This window comes from Octopus bimaculoides, chromosome 13, assembly GCF_046866305.1.
Source record: "Octopus bimaculoides isolate indiv1 chromosome 13, ASM4686630v1, whole genome shotgun sequence".
Lineage (NCBI taxonomy): Eukaryota > Metazoa > Mollusca > Cephalopoda > Octopoda > Octopodidae > Octopus > Octopus bimaculoides.
The window spans coordinates 10138245-10160404 of record NC_142940.1 but is presented as its reverse complement, the minus strand read 5'-3'; the positions used below and the strand labels follow the sequence as shown (position 1 = coordinate 10160404).

At 38.5% G+C, this 22160-nt stretch overlaps 1 protein-coding gene across 1 annotated transcript in view; it reads left to right on the top strand.

Moving 5' to 3' along the window:
• LOC149132808 (uncharacterized) overlaps positions 1 to 21194 on the top strand; it is a 62988-nt gene extending 41794 nt beyond the window's left edge. The window contains exons 4-5 of the mRNA XM_089361473.1: positions 8462 to 8577; positions 18664 to 21194. Coding sequence (XP_089217599.1) covers positions 8462 to 8577; positions 18664 to 18755 — 208 coding nt within the window. The 3' untranslated portion in view covers positions 18756 to 21194. The remainder of the gene's footprint in view (positions 1 to 8461; positions 8578 to 18663) is intronic.
• Positions 21195 to 22160: the final 966 nt, after the last annotated feature.

Genomic DNA, 22160 nt, shown 5'->3' with positions numbered 1-22160 from the left:
CAGGGCCAGTCTTGTCACACTGTGCCACGCTGAATATCCCCGAGAACTACGTTAAGGGTACACGTGTCTGTGGAGTGCTCAGCCACTTGCACGTTAATTTCACGAGCAGGCTGTTCTGTTGATCGGATCAACTGGAACCATCGTCGTCGTAAGCGACGGAGTGCCAACAACAACAAATGATTATCCCAAATTCCCCGTCTTAGTAATGTGTCGTCTGCGTGTAAATTCACAAATTCACGATTGGGTGATATCTGAGAGAGACTTGACTCCAGTTTCTTTCGGGTCGAGCAACCAGCAGTTGGCACTTCCATCATTAATTCGATATTCTGTTACTGTACTAGTACTGTGCTACAATATCTATAAATGCCCCTAAATAAGGATTGTATATATTTATTTGTTACATTTACATGCCTAGGGTAGCGAGATGTGAACAAAAAGTTAAACGATGTTTAATAGGATCTTAAAATATTTTGCTTCGTCCAACATAATATGAACTTTCAAAAACTGTCGCGGGGTGACTTTACTTTTTCATTTATCCGAGAACGCTTACGTACTTATTTTATGTTTGCAAGTTGCATTGCAATATTTGCAATGTTGATATTTCAAATTGCGGTGAGGTCATATTTATGTTTTATTCTTCTGGGATAGGTTAAAATATAAACAAGCAATGTATTAAGTGTTCACTTCAATAATTATACCACTAGGTATAATTAGGCCATTTCGTCTCGTATTTTGCAATTAAAACCGCCCGAGTTTTAAGACACCGGGAAATGCAGCCACTGTGCTCAGCTCCCGTATAATTTTAACGGATCTTCCATTAGCTTGCTTAAATCCTCTTGAGAGATATATAACCAATGAGCTACCTTATAACGTGTTGACATACCAAATAACCGAAAACCATGAATTTTGCTGTACCTCCCAGACAACACAGAGTTACGAATGTCACCACAAGTAGTAGGTCACGGACTTAAGTGAAACTAGTATTTTAATTTCACTCATTCATATTCAAATCTATTCGGTTTCAACATTGCCATTCTTAGTCCGCAAGTTAGAAAATAAAAAAACGTACCTGGTGAGCCTAGATCCTGGTGTTAATTCAATCAACTATTCCCACTTCCTGACAAATTTGTGGTCATAAGTTAAAATAAAGAAGCAAAAGTAATCATCCATGACGCTGTGTCAATGGCCAAAATGCAGAAGTGCGACGAAGCTTTTCGACGCTTAAAAAAATCTTATTACATTTTTATAATTGAATATTATTAGGATTTGCATTTAAATATAGCTTTAAAATTCTGTGTACTTTTTTATTTGTTTCAGTCATTTGACTGCGGCCATGCTGGAGCACCGCCTTTAGTCGAACAAATTGATCCCGGAACTTATTCTATGTAAGCCTAGTACTTGTTATATCGGTTTCTTTTGCCGAACCGCTAGGTTACGGGGACGTAAACACCCCAGCATCGGTTGTCAAGCAATGGTGGGGAGACAAATACAAACTCACTCACACACACACACACACACACACACACACGCACACACACATATATATATATATATATAAATTAAAAGCGTAAAATTAAAACAGAACACAAAGGATTGCGCAGTACACGTGTTTCAAGCTTTATACACAAACAGTCGTTGCATCATTATATGGGTATATAATTGATAGACAGGATGGTATAAAGCTATCTTCAGCCGTGGGCTTCTATCAGTTTCCGCCTACCAAATCCACTCACAAGGCTTTGGTCGACCCGAGGCTATAGTAGAAAACACTTAACCAAGGTGCCACGCAGTGGAACTGAAGCCGGAACCATGTGGTTGTTAAGCAAGCCACTTACCACACAGCCACTCCTGCGCCTATGTGGAAAGATAACAAATTTATTGCACACTAATTTTAGCAAGATCTTATATGGATACGGTTGAGAACCAGTGATGACCAAATTAAGAGATTTGTTTCGCAATCTTGGGTTCTTGAGTTCGATCTCACTGCATACCATCTTTGTGTTTTTTAAGTGAATGTAAGTGGGCAAAAACTGTGTTGAAACCCTGCGGATGGATAAAAAAAACCTGCTATTCGAAAGAGCCGGTCGCGTTACATACTATATAACGCTGATCAGACAAGGATTACGTTAAGGATAAACGCGTTGGTGAATTGCTCCAGCCATTTGCGCATCGATTGACGTGCAAGTGACTGAGTATGCTACCAACAATTGATCGCACAAATAAATCCACTTGGTCCAAACTGCCTGATGATCGATCACGGATCGTGTTACTTCACCATGGTGGCGGGCCCTTTGAAATCATTTTTGTTTTCTTTAATTTTCTCCACGCAAAATGTAATAGACTTCCACTTTCCTATATGGAATATCTATCTTGTTTTGTTTTTGTTCCTTTATTTTATTTCACGGGGCGGGGGCGTGTCACAACTATTTTTTTTACTACGCCTTTCTAATAATCCTTCATGATAATATATACGCCTTACTGTATTGAAAAGAGAGTAATACATTCGGTAATGTAGCTCTAAAGAGGGAGAGAAAGAGACAAAGTGAGAGTAGTGTGGGATGGTCATGGCTTAAGCGACTTTGATCATGTGTCGATAGTTGAGTCGTTAATGAACTGTTAATGAGAAGAAACACTGAAATCTTCCATATTACCAGATATCGATCATTAGCTGAAAAATATACCAACTAGTATTCGAGCTAACAGAATCGTCAGCACGCCGGACAAAATGGTTAACGATATTTCATATATCTTTACGTTCTGAGTTCAAATTCCACCGAGGTCGACTTTGCCTTTCATTCTTCCAGGGTTGATAAATTACGCACCAATGAAACACTGGGGTCGATGTAATCGACTAGTCCCTGTCCCCAAAATTTCAAGCCTTGTACCTTTAGTAGAAAGGATTATTATTATTATTAGTAGTAGTAGTAGTATTTTGAGTTCAAATTCCAACGGGGTTGACTTTGGCTTTTATCATTTCAGGGTCTATAAAATAAGTAGCAGTCGAGCACTTGGATCGATATAATTGACTTGCTCGCCTCTTCTTAAAATTGTAGGCCTTGGGTCAAAGTTAGCAAAGATTGTTATGAGGATTATTTTCTTCGTTGTCTATTTTGTTGCTGCAGTTTAGCCCTAGGTCAAGTCTGACTGAGTAGACTTTAAACAAAGATATTTTAGTCATAACTACACAATCGTTATTATAGTTATAGTTGCCGTTCAACTGCAAGTCAGCCTTGATCGAGTAAGACCTATCTGAAAGACATTCCAACCATTGCCACTCTTGTGCAGGGAGCTCAAGGTCACGTTATCCAACAGTTAACTCTTTTTATTTATTTATTTATTTATTTTTTCATTGATGTTAGGGTGTAATTTGAAGGGGATTTCTGTGCCATTTTCTAACAGGTCATGCAACAATGTTTGGTTCCGCTATTGTTGCTGACCCTGGATGCTAGGGGTTTGGTAGAACCGGTAAATAGTCACTCCACAATGGTACACAACACTTAATCCAAGATGCTTTACATTCTTAGTTCAAACTCTTCCGAGTTCATATTTGTCATACTTCAGTGTTCGATAAAATAAGCCCAGTACTGAAACCGATTACGTCGAGTAATCCCTACTTTGCACCAACGTTTTGGCCCTTGCGCTGCTAACTTTGAAAACCCCTTCTTTTGCCGCCGCCGCTGCTGCTGCTGTTGCTTCTGCAACTGTTGCTGTTATTGTTTTTCTGCAATTCATGTTATTTTTGCACTCAACAGCTTTCACGTCCACTGCTATTGCTATCAGCTTTTGTTGTCCTATTTATAGTTTTTTCGTCGTTGCTATGTTTTTTTTTTGTTTAGCCTCAGATCAATCTATGAGTGTATATATATATATATATATATATATGGAAAAATGCGAGCATGAAAAGTAATATTCTTAAGATTATAAACCTGGAAAAGTACAGGGTAGATTATTACACCTGTAAAAGTATAGGACAAGCTATTACTTCTAGTAAAGTAAAGAATAAGAAACTTTTTACTGAAAATATTGCAGCAAAGAATGCCAGTTCTTCTAATGTATCACTCTTTACAGTTCTCAACTTTTAAACTTATTGTACAAAACAGTTCAGCTAATTTGTAAGTTTGTCTAATTAGTCACTTTTTTCTGTATTTAAGGTAGTAAATTAGCCAAATTCTACTTAAATAAATATAGTGTTATTTGTAAACTATAATAAAATAATTTTTAATATTCAAATTTTTATTTTAGCTGCAATATTTTAAGTAAAAAGTTTCTTTACTTTACTAGAAATAATAGCTTGTCCTACACTTTTCCAGGTGTAATAACTTGTCCTGTACGTTTCCAGGTTTATAATTTTAAGAATATTACTTTTCATGCACGCATTTTTCCATGTAAACCACGATTTTTCCAGACATTACTGTTATAAGATAATTAATAATGTATCAATTAATTTAAGATTTTAACTTATAAAATACTGAAAGATAATATTTCAATTTTTCCATGTAAGTGGTTAGATAGGTTTTCGAATAGAACAAGCCATGTGTGCAGAGCCTGAAGATTTCTTGGAGACACAAGGCACATTATGAAACTTGCCTAACCACGTGCCTTAATAGCACGAAACTATTAATAGTTTTTATTTTAATACAGTGTACATGTAATAATATACATTCATAAATACATACATATATATATAGAGAGAGAGAGTGTGTGTATGTGTGTGTGTGAGAAAGAGAGAGAGAGAGAGGGAGAGAGTGACAAGGAGAGAGAGAATGGAGCTGACAAAATCGTTAGCCCGTCGGACAAACTGCTTGGTGACATTTCTTCCGGCTCTTCACGTTCTGGGTTCAATTAACGTCGTGGTCACCTTCGTCTTTCTGTCTTTCGGGGTCGATAAAATAAAGTGCCAGTTAAGTCGTTGCAATCCATTTGGTTGCTGCAATCCACTTGCAATTTCCTGCAAATATTCTGACCTTATACCGGAACGAGAAAGAATTATAGATATATACATGTATATGCATGGGTATGTATACTTATATATATATATATATATATATATATATATATAGGTTATGAGAGGTAATGATGTCAGAAATACCCAAAGGTGTCAGGTAATGCTGAGTAAGTGCTATGGACGGACCATAGTTAAGATCCAGGTTCTGTGATTATGCGAATAAGGAGTCCAACGTAAGTCATATATCACTATGTGTATATAGAAAATTTTTTTTCCAGAATGAGATAAAAAAAAAAAAGCCAGGGCTGTGAAGATTTTAGAACATTTATAAATAGAGGGTCTTACAGCTGTTTCCAGGATATTTATTATATCCCTTCATCGGAGACGGTGTGAGAAAATGGTTAAGCAATAGTTAATTTAGATGAGATACGAAATAGAGAGTGAAGTGGAGGAATGAAAATAGATGTGAGATATGCATGGATACAAATGTAATATCCCTGCATATCTCATTCCTCCACTTCACTCTCTATTTCGTACCTTATCTAAATTAACTATTGCTTAACCATTTTCTCACACTGTCTCCGATGAAGCGATATAATAAATATCCTGGAAACATCTGTAAGACCTTCTATTTATAAATGTTCTAAAATCTTCACAGCCTTGGTTTTTTATCTCATTCTGAAAAGAAAATTATATATATGTATATATATATATATATTTGTAAACAAGCCCGAAGGCTGTAAGTTATGGTGAAGAGCGACACACATAGGTCTTTTTTAATAATAACTTTAATCATATATTATTTACATCAATATATGTTTCATTTCAAGCCACTATACCTAAACAATTGACTGGTGGACCGAACAACTGCGAATTGAACACGACATCAATGCGTACATGGTACCATTCAATTTACCCACATAGCCCACCTATCAATTTCAGCCATTTTTAATGTGTAAGTAATTTTAGTCTAGAACAACTGGAGCATATATTGTAAATGATATATAATTATATATATGTGTGTGTGTATACGACGGGCTTCTTTCAGTTTCCGTCAACCAAATCCACTCACAAGGCTTTGGTCAGCCCGAGGATATAGCAGAAAACACTTGCCAAAGGTGTCACGCAGTGGGACTGAACTCGGAACCATGTGGTTGGGATGCAAGCTTCTTACTACACAGCCACGCCTGCGCCTCTGTGTGTGTGTGTGTGTGTGTGTGTGTGTGTGTGTGTGTGTGTGTGTGTGTGTGTGTGTGTGTGTGTGAACGTGTGGCCTAGTGGTTAGGGTGTTGCACTCACGATCACTGAATCGTGGTTTCGATACCCAGACTGGGTAGCACGATGTGTTCTTGAGTAAAACATTTCATTTCACGTTGCTCCAATCGGTAATTGGTCAACGCTGCAACGGACTAGCCTTTCGATCGGGGACTAGCCTATCGATTCGAAAGCTAAGACGATGCAAATGAGCATTGTGACCAACGATATACAACAACGGCCTTGGCCTTCTCGATCACATCACGAAATTAATATATATATATATATATATCTATATATATATATATATATATATATATATATATACATATATATGTGTGTGTGTGTGTATATATGTATATATATATATATATATATATATATATATATATATATATATATATATATATATATATATATATATATATATATATAATATATAATATATATATTTTTGGTATGTATGTATGTATGTATGGCAAATAGTTCCTTCGTTTACTTTTTCGTTTATTTTAATTCATTCCAATTTTAATTCATTTAACACAATTTTTTTATGGTCATGTTTTATTTTTGTAGCGTTCTTCTTCCTTTACAACTTTTGTTTCTCGTTTTTAAAATTTGAATAAATTTTACCTCTTTTCATATGAATGATGACTCTGGGTGTCAATTAGAAAAACAAAAGGAACGAACTTACCTGTCAAACCAATATAAACACACATACATACATACATACATACATACATACATACATACATACATGCATGCATGCATGCATACATACATACATGCATACATACATACATACATACATGCATACATACATACATACGTACATTCTATTTTAGTCTCGGGTTTACCAAAGCCTTCTGAGTGGATTTGGTAGATGGAAACTGAAGGAAGCCCATCGTATATATATATATATATATATATATATATATATATATACAGGGTATGGTGAATAAACTGTCGTCGAAATTACGCAAAAATGAAAATAACATTGACATCTCATTTTAACAGATATATTTACCAAAATTACATTAAAATATCTTGAAATACTAAAGATTAAATTTATTCAAAAAAATCACCATTGGCTCCAACCACGGCCTCCAGACGACTTCGGAATCTTCTGCCACTTTTCTGGACGTTCTCCTTGTTTGAGTTGGTAGATGCTGCCATTATCCTTACTTTCAGTTCATTTTTGGGGTTACAAGGAGTTTTGTTGGTCTCTCGCTCAACTGCGCCCCATACGTAATAAAGCGCATTGCAGTCTAGAGAGTCAGGTGGCCAGATGTTAGGGGTGATGTTGTCGCAGAAATTGTCTGACAGCCATGACTGGGTTCTCCTGCTTGTGTGGCATGGTGCAGAGTCCTGTTGCCAGACATAGGGTCTTCCAGCAGCCACTCTCTTCACCCAGGGCATCACTACCTCCTCCAAGCACTTGATGTAGGCCTCCGTGTTGAGTCTGAGATCGTGTGGGAAGATGAATGGAGGCATAACCTCACCATCACTAGTGATCACTCCAAACACCATGATGTTAACAGTTTATTTGATTTTTATCACTCTCGGTGCATGCACTGTCCTCAGATTGGCACCCAAACACTTTGAAATGTTCGCGTTGAAGCTTCTGGTGCGAATGCCAAGCAGCACAGCAAGTCGTTTCCAAATTTCTGGCAGTGAATTGCGTCATGGTGCTGTTTTTTTCTCACATACTGTGCCCGACTGACCCTACTATACTGTGTAGTCGACAAAATCAAAAACAATGTGCATGCGTGAAATTGAAAATATAAAATGGCGACAATTTACCCATCGCATTTTTTATGCGTTTTTTTTTAATATATGTATGTTTATGTGTGTGTGCGCGCGCGTTTGTGTGTGTGTTTATTTATATATATATATATATGTATGATTTTCTTCTTTGAGTTTTATTTAAGTTCTTCTTTAGAGAGATGAAGCCGGTCGCCAACAAAGTGACAAGACCTTTTGATTTAAAAGAGTTACCGGTGTTTGTAACTCTTTTAAATGCACTCATGGGTGAGTGCATCTACTCACCTAAAGAGTCTCAGATGAGAAATCTTTGGAATGTCTTGTATGTGTGTGTGTGTGTGTGTGTGTGTGTGTGTGTGTGTGTGTGTGTGTGTGTGCATGTACGAGGATATGGAACTGAGTTCTTGTAACGCTTGCCTACATTTCGTAGTGTAGTCTGTAGTTGCTATAGGATTGACCTACTTCTAGCGATAATATTAAATTTCTGCTATTTCACAGGGCAGCGCAAGAATTTGGTGCCTGTATTCGAAGTCTTGGAGAATGTGAAGGAAGTGCTAAACATATTGTTGATAAAGTGATTAAAAAGATTATAAATTCCGGCTGTTCATTGGGAAGTAAGTAATAAAACTGTTAACTTTACGATACCTCTCTCCTTTCTCTCTCTCTCTCCCTCTTTCTCACTTTCTTTGTCTCTTCTCTTCCTCTCTCTTCCTATTTCGCTCTCTCTCCTCCGTCTCTCTCTCCCTCCTCTCTGACTCTTTCTAATTATCATAACCATATATATATATATATATATATATATATATATATATATATATATATATATATATATATATATAAATATATATATAAAGCGTATTAATGTATTGCAGGCAACATGGTGGGAGTTTAATAAGATAAGAACGTAACACCGTTAGTAGGACACGTATGTATGTGTGTATATATATACATATATATATATATACATCACACACACACACATACACACACACACACACACACACACACACACACACACACACACACATACATATATGTATATATATATGTATATATATATACATATTTATAGAAAGCAAAGTTATTTTATTCCACACGGGTAGAAATTTAAGAAAAATAGAAGTTCAAAATGCCCTGAGAATAGTTTAAATATTTTTTGATAATAAATTTGAAGATTTTACCGGTTTCACAATTTACACTGAAGTTGAAATAGAAACACACACACACACACACACACATACACACACACACACACACACACGCACACACACACACACACACACGAAGCCATCAAATATAGATCTTACATGATGAGGAAAAGTCAGTTTGTTAGAAAAAACAAAAGAAAATCATTACATCAGATCTAGAAGGCTCTTAAACAAACTGAAAATTTCAACAGAAGAAGATCTGATTTGGTTTTTCTCAAACGAGAAAAGCTTCAACCAAGATCAAAAAGTTAACAGAAGAAATGATAGATGGTTATGTGCAGACCCCACTGAAGTTCCAAGTGTTATGCATGCAAAATTTCCTGCAACTGTCATGGCTTTAGAGGTTGCCAGCAATGAAGGACATGTGATGCCTCCTTACTTCTTTCCACAAGGCCTTAGAGTTAACTCTGCTGCCTACATTGAGGTCCTGGAAATTTTTGTTAAGCCCTGGATAGATAATGTATGCAATGGAAAGCCATTTCTGAACTATTATACATGGCTCTAGTAACACAGAAATGGATGGCTGAAAATTTTCATGATCACATAAACCTTAACATTTGGCCTCTTAATTCCCCAGATCTTAATCTATTGGACTATTGCATGTGGAGCATTGTTGAGAGAGAGGTCAATAAACATGTGCATAACACCAAATATTCTTTGAAAGTTGCCATAGTCAGAGTAATGGCTAAAACGAACCAGGACCACTTGATTCGATGAGTAGATGATTTAGATTTCATATAGAAGCAGTTGTTGAAGCTGAAGGTGACTTTATTGAATAACATTATAGGAAAGAAGGTTTCGTTTTATCCTCGTAGCATTTTTTGACAAATAAAGTTATTATCTGTTTTTATATATCTGGGTTTTTTTTTTTTTTGTTTACAAACATAAATCTGTCCTCAAATATCTTACGCACCCTGTATGTACGTTATATATACATGCAATCATCTTTATTTGCGTGTGTGTGTGTGTATGTGTTTCTGTCTGTCTGTCTGTCTGTCTGTCTGTCTGTCTGTCTGTCTGTCTGTCTGTCTGTGTGTCTGTCCGTCTGTCTTTCTGTCTGTCTGTTGTGGGCGTGTGTTATGTGTGTGTACGTGAGTGTGAGTGCAAATTTATGTCCGTTAGATGTACAGATAAGCGTGTATATATTTCATATTTTTATCTCCATTGCTCTCTCACGCTCTTATTTGGCTCCTTTCTTTTATTTCTTATTTCTTTCTACCTCACTTTATGTTCTCTCTCTACTTCTTACCCACACTTTCTCTCTCTCTCTCTCTCTCTCTCTCTCATACGCACGCACTCACATACATAACCTGGTGGTCCCAGGGGTGTGAAACTGAAATCGCCAGATAACTATTGAATTCCAATAGCCACTGCGTGTGTGTGTGTGTGTGTGTGTGTGTGTGTGTGTGTGTGTGTGTGTGTGTGTGTGTGTGTATGTGCCTGCGTATGAGAGAGAGGGAGGGAGAGAGAACAAGAGAGAGAGAGAGAGAGAGAGAGAGAGAGTATGTGTGTCTGTGTATGTATATTTATATATATATATATGTATGTATGTATGTGTGTGTGTACGTGTGTGTATATATCTATATGCATATATACATGTCGCACACATAGACACACTTACATACACACGCACACACACACACACACACACACACAGCTATATATGACTACTACTCTTGATATTCCTGCAAAAGTATCGTAGAATCAAAATGTTCTTGTCAGTAAATGTTCTACTAATGTTTCTTAATCTTGTTTTTCTGTATTCCACCCCACCACACACACACACACACACAAACACTTTTATCATCCCAGTCTCCGTACTCCCCACCATCCAGGCCATACCCAGGCCCATATTTGATAAGAGAAAAAAAGTTTTGTATACAACACTGTATTGTACGAAAGATTGAGACCTTTAGATGACGTTAACATAACTAACTTTTAAAAGCCAACATGGTGGAGAAAATATGTTGTTGTTGTTGGCACTCCGTCGCTTACGACGTCGAGGGTTCCAGTTGATCCGATCAATGGAACAGCCTGCTCGTGAAATTAACGTGCAAGTGGCTGAGCACTCCACAGACACGTGTACCCTTAACGTAGTTCTCGGGGATATTCAGCGTGACACAGTGTGACAAGGCTGACCCTTTGAATTACAGGCACAACAGAAACAGGAAGTAAGAGTGAGAGAAAGTTGTGGTGAAAGAGTACAGCAGGGTTCGCCACCATCCCCTGCCGGAGCCTCGTGGAGCTTTAGGTGTTTTCGTTCAATAAACACTCACAATGCCCGGTCTGGGAATCGAAACCGCGATTTTATGACCTCGAGTCCGCTGCCCTAACCACTGGGCCATTGCGCCTCCACGGAGAAAATATATCAAGCAAAGATTGTGAGAGTAAATGATGGCGAATTTTTCACTCTAAGGACAATTTCTACAGTGAAACCCCACCCAACAAATTTATCTCTGAAATCCAAAAATTCCTCCTCTGCACTTACTCCGAGGAATGCCAAAAGGAAAAGCATCGAGTCATTGAGCAGATCACAGATAGCGATGAGATTTTGAAACCACAGTAAGTAAAAGAAAAATGTATTCTGTGTTTTCTTAATGGCTAAAATGGCTTCTCCTCAGTATTACTGTTAGCCGAATGGTTGAAGTGTTCAATTTGCAATCCAAAAGGTTTCGGGTTTGATCCAAACGGTCAATTTGCAGTGTCTCGGATAATTGTGTTTGTCCAACTTCCCGGATGGACACAAGCTTTGTGAATGAAAATGTGTTGAAGACGCCGACTGCGTGCAAGTTCAAGGCAAGGACTGTACCTGTAATTCAAAAGTCCAGACTTTTCAAACTCGCTATGATGTGCTGATGTTATCTGAAGATTATTTTAACGGTACATTTGCCTATGGAACACTCAGCCACATGAACGCTAAGTCATTTAGTAGTCATCACCGGAACCGACAGAGATCTTTTTACTTACACACACACACACACATACACACACACACACACACATATATATATATATATATATATATATATATATATATATATATATATATATATATAAAGTATATATACACTGTGTGTTTAGGTGTATGCATATATGCATGTAATGTATGTAAGGATATATGTATACATGTATGCGTGTATGTATAAACAAAATAAGACAGAATAGAAAACAACTTACTCAGTATGGTCAGTGTTGCAAATTTAAACAACAAAAACGGATAAAGCTGTATTAGATACTACACAAGTTGAATTCCTGTTTTACTGAATTTTCTTCACTTTGTGGCAATTGTAACCAACTCCGAACAAGGAAGGAACATAATCCCAAGAATCAAGGATTCTCTGAAATTAAACATGCCCTTAAAGAAAATATAGTCTGTTTTTTTTTCTAGAAACAAGATGACTACTGTGGAAACGTGTTTCTGCCTTAATAGGCGTCATCAGAACAGCAGTTGTTCAGCCTTGAATCCAGATGATATATGACTTAGACATATTGAAAAATTATCGATGATGTATGTGCGTTTGTGAGTTTTAGTAAGTATATGTATATAAAACAAATGATATAGACGGAAAATATAATACACGGGAAACTTTATTGCTCATAACGATCATTTCGACACATCCGGCATCGATCCCTCGCGGGTGGGAATCTATACCACTAGTTGTGGTGCATCCCTCGGTGCAGAGGCATCTCGTCAGGTGATGTAATAAGGGGTGTCTCCTTAAATGAACTCTTTCTCGCTCGAATTTAGTACAGCATGTTTTTAGTGACCGTAAGTTTAAGCCGTTGGCTTATGTATGTATGTATATATATGTGTGTATATATGTATATATACATACATACATGTGCATATGCTTGTGCGTGTGTGTATATGTGTAGGTCGGAGAGCGTGCGTCTTCATGTACGTGCGTGTGTGTTTCTTGGCGGTTACAAAAATATCTATAGGTTTTATGCCAAAATGGTAATTTAGGCAATCAACAATATTTAGCTCGATAAAATAAATACCAGAAATAAATATAAGGGTCATAAAGATCAAGAATATAAAAAAGAAACCCTGAAGGCGGGGTCTCGGCGAGGTCGCAGACAATTCGATGAAACATTAGCAGAATATACTTACTTATACATAGATACATACATGCATTACCCAGGCGGCCCGGGTTCGATTCCCGGCATGGGAACGGCATTATCACGGTGGTGCATCAGCATGGCCGCAGCTCTGAGCTGAAACTTTGAAATGAAAATACATACATACATACATACATACATACATACATATGCGTGTGTGTGTATGAATGCATGTATGTATGTATATATATATATATATATATATATATATATATATATATATATATATATATATATATATATATATATACTTATTATATATATATGTTTGTTTATGTGTATATGTATGTATCTGTACGTTGGTAGGTAAGTAGGTAAGTAGATATATAGAGTGATACACAGATGACGTCAGCATCTATCGGAATGAATAGTAACTCATCTCCCACTTATCCTCACCTGCACCCCGACCATCACCTGCTTCTTACCCTTACCCTCACCCGCACCCCACCAGAAATGATTTAGATACATAATCTAACAAATATCTCTTCGATCGGTTTATCATAATGTTAATCCACATCATTACAGAGCTAGAGGGATTGGTGTTTTCTCTTCGCCATTTTACGATATATATACACACCAGTGAACACAATTTAAAAAGTATTTGAGCGATATGCAGTTGAAAGGACCTCGGTTGGTTAAATTGATTTGTAATGTTTGGAGTAGTGCAGAAGCCTGAGTGGGCAGGCGCAGTGCGAGGCAATTGAAGTGTGCTGCTGGGAATGTTGCGGGGACGTTCGTTCTGCAAAGTTCTGACTGGGATTGGTGCATCAAGAGGAAGACCAATAGATACTATTATTGAAGCTGCAGAGACCATTAGGTAGCTATGGATTTAGAGAGCAGACCGGTGGTTTGTTGTTGTTGGGGTACAAGTTAAGACTTCATCGACCCTAGCTGTGTCAACTGGGCAAGGGGGATTTGATGCTGAAAAGTCTGTAACGCCTTTAGACCCAAGAAAAATCACTGATGTATCCTAAAGTATCCGTGAGATGTATCTTAGAACGATATCAGTTAAAAACTGACACGTCTTTTATTATTCCTACGTACAAAAATGATAGTATGACTTTACTGATATGTAAAGTCAGAGAAATTGGCCTGTAGTGTTTGGCCTCTGCTCTCTTTCCCCTTTGTGAATAGGGCATATAATGCCTTCTTTCAGCTTTTTGGGAACTATACCAGTTGCAAGGAAACTTTGGAAAAATATCTGAAGTGGTTTCGCTAAAGCCTGCTTGTATGACTTTAGGAGAATAGCTGGGGAGCCATCAGGACCGGTGGCGGAGCATGAGCTCATTTCATCTATGGCCGCTGTTACATCTGTTTCCTAAATGTTGATGTAATCAATGACTGGCGCTTCCTTTTTTACAGCTGCAATATCAAAGAATTCAGCCGGGGTTTTTTAATCTGCATGTGTCCAGGTGGGGAAATGACGAAACTTCTAAATTGTACGCTGAGTATTTCACTTATACTTCCTGGGTCTGCTGCCAGGAAGTCAATCCCTTGGAATAATGGTTCTATTTTATATTGTATTGTATTGTGGCTGTTTCCTTTGCGGATTTATAGAAAGATTTGAGATTAGTTATTATGTTTTCCACAGCTCTCTTCTTTCACTCTCTCTCTCTCTCTCTCTCTCTCTCTCTCTATCTATCTATCTATCTCTCTCTCTCTCTCTCTCTCTCTCTCTCTCTCTCTCTCTCTCTCTCTCCCTCTCTCTCTGCTCTTTCTCTTTCATGAGAGAGTTTGATTTGTATTAAATTTCTTGGAGCGTCCGTATTAAGATAGACTTTTCTCTATCCTTCAGTTGCCTATTCAGCCGCTTTGATATCATTGACCTGCGTCTCATGGGGTTTTTTCTATCCCTGAGAATCTTCTTTGTCAGTGTACTGGCCTTTCTCTCGGGGATATATTTAGGGCATATATCTTGCACTGTTGACATAAACTGGCTGAGTTTCAGATCAATGTCTTGCATACAAAGAATGTTGGACTATGTGTGTGTGTGTGTGTGTGTGTCCGTACATATGAATATACGAATGTATATATGTATGCATGTATGAACGAATGCGAATGTGTATTAATATGTGTACATATATGTATGTTTAGATCTATCTATCTATCTATCTATCTATCTATCTATCTATCTATCTATCTATCTATCTATCTATCTATCTATTTGTATCTGTGTATGTATATATATGTGTGTGTGTGTATATATAAGGTGTCTATAAGAATATTTTAAGCGCGTTAGCTAAACATGCTTAAACATGCTGCTTAAAACTTATCGCGAACTTAATGTGAAGCATCGATCTCTCCAGTTCGGTTAGCAATAACCTGGATGAACAATTTAACAAAGCCATTACGTAATTAATGCATATCTAAAATTTTGGTTCAGTGAGGTGCAAGGAGGTTTAATGGGAGAGACAGGTGGTGATGGCGTCGAAGTCGACGTGGGGCGAGGTCAATGATTCATCCCAGTCGACACCTTTATGGTGAGGTTGGTTGGGGCTGTCTTTTTGAGTCTGCTGTTTAAGCATGTATAGGATTAGGGATCCAGAGCAAGTGGACTACAACCACAAGGGCTGCCCTTATGCGACACGTACCCCCCCCCCCACACACACAAACACACGCACAATGCCGTTTTGATACTTTATAGGGCACCGTCCAAAGCAATGGTGAACCGCTTGCGTGGCGTGGAGGCGCTTCTCTGTTGACCTTCCGCTGTTCAGCGCTCTTCCTGGAGTTTCTTACTATCGAAAGAGAACTCCAAGGTGGAGCAGTAAACAGATACAATAGAACACTACTGAAAATAAAAATGAGTTGCAGATAAGCAAAAGACCACATATTTTAAAGGAAGACGTCAGTTTTGGATATTAAGTAAAATCTGTTACACGATTGCACTTTAACCAGGTGGATAGAACGTTGGTGTCGATGTAGACAGAGCGTTGCTTGAGTGAACGAGACGACGTCGATGTGGACAGAGCTTTGCTTGAGTGAACGAGACGACGTCGGTGTGGACAGAGCGTTGCTTGAGTGAACAAGACGACGTCGATGTGGACAGAGCTTTGCTTGAGTGAACGAGACGACGTCGATGTGGACAGAGCGTTGCTTGAGTGAACGAGACGACGTCGATGTGGACAGAGCTTTGCTTGAGTGACCGAGACGACGTCGGTGTGGACAGAGCGTTGTTTGAGTGAACGAGACGACGTCGATGAGGACAGAGCTTTGCTTGAGTGAACGAGACGACGTCGGTGTGGACAGAGCGTTGCTTGAGTGAACGAGACGACGTCGATGTGGACAGAGCTTTGCTTGAGTGAACGAGACGACGTCGGTGTGGACAGAGCGTTGCTTGAGTGAACGAGACAACGTCGATGTGGACAGAGCTTTGCTTGAGTGAACGAGACGACGTCGGTGTGGACAGAGCGTTGCTTGAGTGAACGAGACGACGTCGATGTGGACAGAGCTTTGCTTGAGTGAACGAGACGACGTCGGTGTGGACAGAGCGTTGCTTGAGTGAACGAGACGACGTCGATGTGGACAGAGCTTTGCTTGAGTGAACGAGACGACGTCGGTGTGGACAGAGCGTTGTTTGAGTGAACGAGACGACGTCGATGTGGACAGAGCTTTGCTTGAGTGAACGAGACGACGTCGATGTGGACAGAGCTTTGCTTGAGTGAACGAGACGACGTCGGTGTGGACAGAGCGTTGCTTGAGTGAACGAGACGACGTCGATGTGGACAGAGCTTTGCTTGAGTGAACGAGGCGACGTTGGTGTGGACAGAGCGTTGCTTGAGTGAACGAGACGACGTCGATGTGGACAGAGCGTTGCTTGAGTGGACCAGATAGCGTCGGAGTGAAAAGTTTTTACTTACTCTTTCCAATACAATGGGCAAAACTCAACTTTTTCACGACAAATTAAAATTGACAATTCCACCCGAATATTCACCCGGGTGGTTCAACAGATTTAAACAAACTCCACGAAGCTGCAGAAAGGTAATTAGATGAATTTGCCAAACTGGTTTCTGATGAGAGACTCTCTCGCTCTCTCGCTCTCTCTCTCTCTCTCTCTCTCTCTATCTCTCTCCCTCACTCTCTCCCTCACTCTCTCTCTCTCTTGAACGAGTGTATAAGGCAGATAAAGCTTTCTTATTCTGGCATTGCATACCAAGGAAATTGTTAATTTTCACGCTATAAACATTATATAGTCGATACGTGGTATAGTATAATATATTTTAAGAATTTTAAGTGGAGTGGTAAATCCCACTTAGAACCTGCTTTTAAAATGCATCTGATAAATACAATTTTTTAGTTTTCCTCGAAAACCGGGAAAAAGAATATTCAGGACGCTTCCAATTGTAAGTTTGCCGGATGTGTTGTTCCGGATGTTGATACAATGTTTTAGACTACAGCTGCTCTAACACAGCCTTTGTGTATGTGTGTGTTTGTATAAGTATAAATTATATTGCGCAATGAAAATTAATACAGGGTCAAAGAATCACCAAAAAAAAAAAAACAGGGTACACCCAGCCCAGTCCAAAAGGAGGTGTGCTGAGACCAATAACAACATGACAGTCTACTTAGTATATAGAATATAAGACACAAGAATGGTATGATGAAAAATTGCTTAATTCACTGAAAAATTAAAAACTTTGTTGTTGTTGTTGCTTTACTCTCGCTCCTCACTAATGCGGGTCAACCCATCCCACGATGAAAGGCATTCACATTTTTTTTTCTTTCTAAATATTTATATCTAGAACCATATAATTCGATATGCCCTTCCTCTTTTTAAGACGATAGCGTGTGATTTCGAGATTTGACTGATAATTTTAACTTCAAAAGGTTCGCATGATTCCAGGTTCAGTCCCACTGCATGGCACCTTGGCAAGTGTCTTTTATAATAGCCGCGGGCTTACCAAAGCCTTGTGAGTGGATTTGGTTGACAGAAGCTGAAAGGCGGCGAGCTGGCAGAAACGGTAGCACGCCTGGCGAAATGCTTAGCGGTATTTCGTCTACCGTTACGTTCTGGGTTCAAATTCCGCTGAGGTCGACTTTGCTTTTCATCCTTTCGGGGTCGATAAATTAAGTACCAGTTACGCACTGGAGTCGATGCAATCGACTTAATCCCTTTGTCTGTCCTTGTTTGTCCCCTCTATGTTTAGCCCCCTGGGGGCAATAAAGAAATAATAAAGTGAAAGAAGCCCGTCGAAAGAGTGTGTGTGTATATATATATATATATAGAGAGAGAGAGAGAGAGAGAAACAGACAGACAGACAGATAGATAGAGCCGAGAGAGAGAGAGAGAGATGAATATATATTTGCTAACGTGAGATGTTATTTTTCCCTAATTATTTTTGTCTTATATTTACTTTTATATTTTTTCAGATGAATCTAATTTCCAAAAAGCATCGATGATGTCCGTTTTCCTTCCGGCCCTTGTACTGGGAACTTTCATGCAAACCCACGGATCTGCTTGAATAGTAATAAAGAGGGACCGTCCCGTCATTATGACCAGTGGAGTGGATGCTTAAATGCTATCAAGTTTTTTTTTTCTTTCTTTTTTTTTTTTCAAATATTTGACAACATTTTAGTCTAACCAATATCAGAGCATGCCTCGTCTATGCAAAAGAACTGAAAGGGTTGCGGCAGCTGGAAACAGGGACCCAGTTGTTATGAAAATAGGATTGTTGTAACATAGTATGTTGTGCTGCATATGAAGATCAAATAAGGATTAGAAATCTTGTCCTCCCCTACCATTCACACACACACACATACACACACATACAAACACACACAAATATAATAATAATTAATTCTGGTTTTATTGGCCACAAGGGCTAATATAAATTAAAAACATGTAAGGACAAAGACAGGACGAAGGTTACAAAGGGTTTTGTCCGAAAAGAAGAAAACGTTCGTGTAAACAGTGAGGAAAAACAGAGAAAGATATAACAAATAAAACTCCCAATAAAGGGAGGCGCTTCGAAAGGTTACACGTGGAAAAATCCATAAAAGCCACGGGAGCCTGGTCAGAAAATAATAATAATAATAATAATAATAATAATAATAATAATAATAATAATAATAATAATAATACATAACAAAAACATCAGGACTCACAAATATATATAACATACAGAAAATTGCACTACTGGGCACTGCACACATCCTACGCAAAACACTTTCAATACAGTAACCATAAGAGCATCACAGCAAACCACAGCACATACGCAAGGCACACAGAGCTGCACTCGGTAGTGAAGTGAAAGCACGCTATAAAAATAAAACTACTGAATAATAATAATAATAATAATAATAATAATAATAATAATAATAATAATTTTTTATACTGGAAGCTGAAGGCCTCAGATCTAGGGGAAAGGAGTAAGTGGATTACATCGACCCCAGTGTGTAACTGGTACTTATTTAATCGACCCCGAAAGGATGAAAAGCAAAGTCGACCTCGGCGGAATTTGAAATCAAAACGTAGCGACAGACGAAATACCACGAAGCATTTCGCCCGGCGTGCTAACGATTCTGCCAAATCGCCGCCTAAATAATAATAATAATATTAATAACAACAACAACAACAACAGCAATACTGTTATAGGGGGGAAAAGCTTAGTCGATCGATCACATTGACCCCAGTGTTCAACTGACCCTTAGCTTATCGACCCTGAATAGAAGAAAGTTGACCACGACAAAATTTGAAGTCAGAACATAAAACCAGAAAAAACGCTGCTTAGCATTTTGTCCGGTGGGGATCTGAAATATTTTTTACGAACACTTTGTTAATATTTGACTTGCATTTAATTACTATTATTATTATCATCATCATCATCATCATCATTATTATTATTATTATTATTAATAGTAGTAGTATAGTGGTTGTTATTATTATTATTATTGTTGCTGTTGTTATCGTTAGCGTGTCCGATAAAATGTTTAGAGACATTTCATCCAACACATTAAGTTCCGCGTTCAAACTCCTCCGAGGTCGACTATACTTTACACACTTTTAGGGATCGATAAAATAAGTATTAGTTGAACGACTATCTTTCGTCTCCCAGAATTTGAGGCCTTGAACCTTCAGCAGGAAGGATTATTTATTATTATTATTATTATTATTATTATTATTATTATTATTATTATTTTATGTTTGACTTTTGTTTTGCATTTGTACAAGTTGGATCCAAGTCTCACCCAGAGACCTCAAGAGACAACAAGTTAGAAGTTCATGTAGGTGTTATGCCTAGGGTACCATATATTTGGATTTGTACAGTTTTGTTCAAGTGAATGTTTAAGAAACCATAAGAAAATTATGTGTTTGCTTTAAAATTTGAGATCACATAGACAGTATTTTACGTAGGATATGGGCAGTTCCCATGAGCACTATCTTTTGAACTTCAGCCATTTTGGGGTTTCCTGGAATCTGATTTAGGTAGTAATCAGCCCGTTTCGCTGTCATTCCCAGGGCACCTATGACAATAGGTATTGTTTTCGTCTTCAGATTCCACATTTTGCTAATTTCTATTTCAAGATCTTTATTATTATTATTATTATCATTATTATCATCATTATTATTATTATTATTATTATTATTATTGCAATTTTTATCCCCTCTTCTCCTTTCTCTCCCTGTCTCTCCTGCGTGTGTGTGTGTGTGTGTGTGTTTGTGTGTGTGTGTGTGTGTGTGTGTGTGTGTGTGTGAGTAGGAGTTATTTGGTAAAAGATATCAGAAGAAGAAGAAGAATGGTAAAACGCGAAATTACTTGTCTATCAAAATTGGGTTAGGAAGGAAATAAATAAGTTTCTTTCTCTGTAAAACCAGAAATTTGTTGAAAAGGACATTTGGTGTGTTACATGACCACATGTAGAAAGAAAGAAAGAAAGAACGAAATATACGCGTGCATATATATATTGTTTTGAGTTTTCTCTAATATTTTTCTTTTGTGTGTGTGTGTGTGTCGTTGTTGTCTGTTACTGTACCACAAGTCCGCCGTGACTGAGAATACCCCTGATCATATGCTCCGTAACAATCATGCCATTTTTGCAGACATAGCGCACCGTATCTAGAAGTGAATTATCCAACGGATCTGTTTTGTTGATGGATATTATCCATTATCAGTTAAAGTTTAGACAGTGTCACGGGACAACTTGCTGGGGCTGCTTGCTGGAGCCTAGCAGCGGGAAGTTTAGACAGTGTCATGTGACAACTTGCTGGGGCTGCTTGCTGGAGCCTAGCAGCGGGAAGTTTAGACAGTGTCATGTGACAACTTGCTGGGGCTGCCTACTGGACCCTAGCAGCGGGAAGTTTAGACAGTGTCATGTGACAAATTGCTGGGGCTGCCTACTGGACCCTAGCAGCGGGAAGTTTAGACAGTGTCATGTGACAACTTGCTGGGGCTGCCTACTGAAGCCTAGCAGCGGGAAGTTTAGACAGTGTCATGTGACAACTTGCTGGGGCTGCTTGCTGGAGCCTAGCAGCGGGAAGTTTAGACAGTGTCATGTGACAACTTGCTGGGGCTGCCTACTGGACCCTAGCAGCAGGAAGTTTAGACAGTGTCATGTGACAACTTGCTGGGGCTGCCTACTGGACCCTAGCAGCGGGAAGTTTAGACAGTGTCATGTGACAACTTGCTGGGGCTGCTTGCTGGAGCCTAACAGCGGGAAGTTTAGACAGTGTCATGTGACAACTTGCTGGGGCTGCTTGCTGGAGCCTAGCAGCGGGAAGTTTAGACAGTGTCATGTGACAACTTGCTGGGGCTGCCTACTGGACCCTAGCAGCGGGAAGTTTAGACAGTGTCATGTGACAACTTGCTGGGGCTGCTTGCTGGACCCTAGCAGCGGGAAGTTTAGACAGTGTCATGTGACAACTTGCT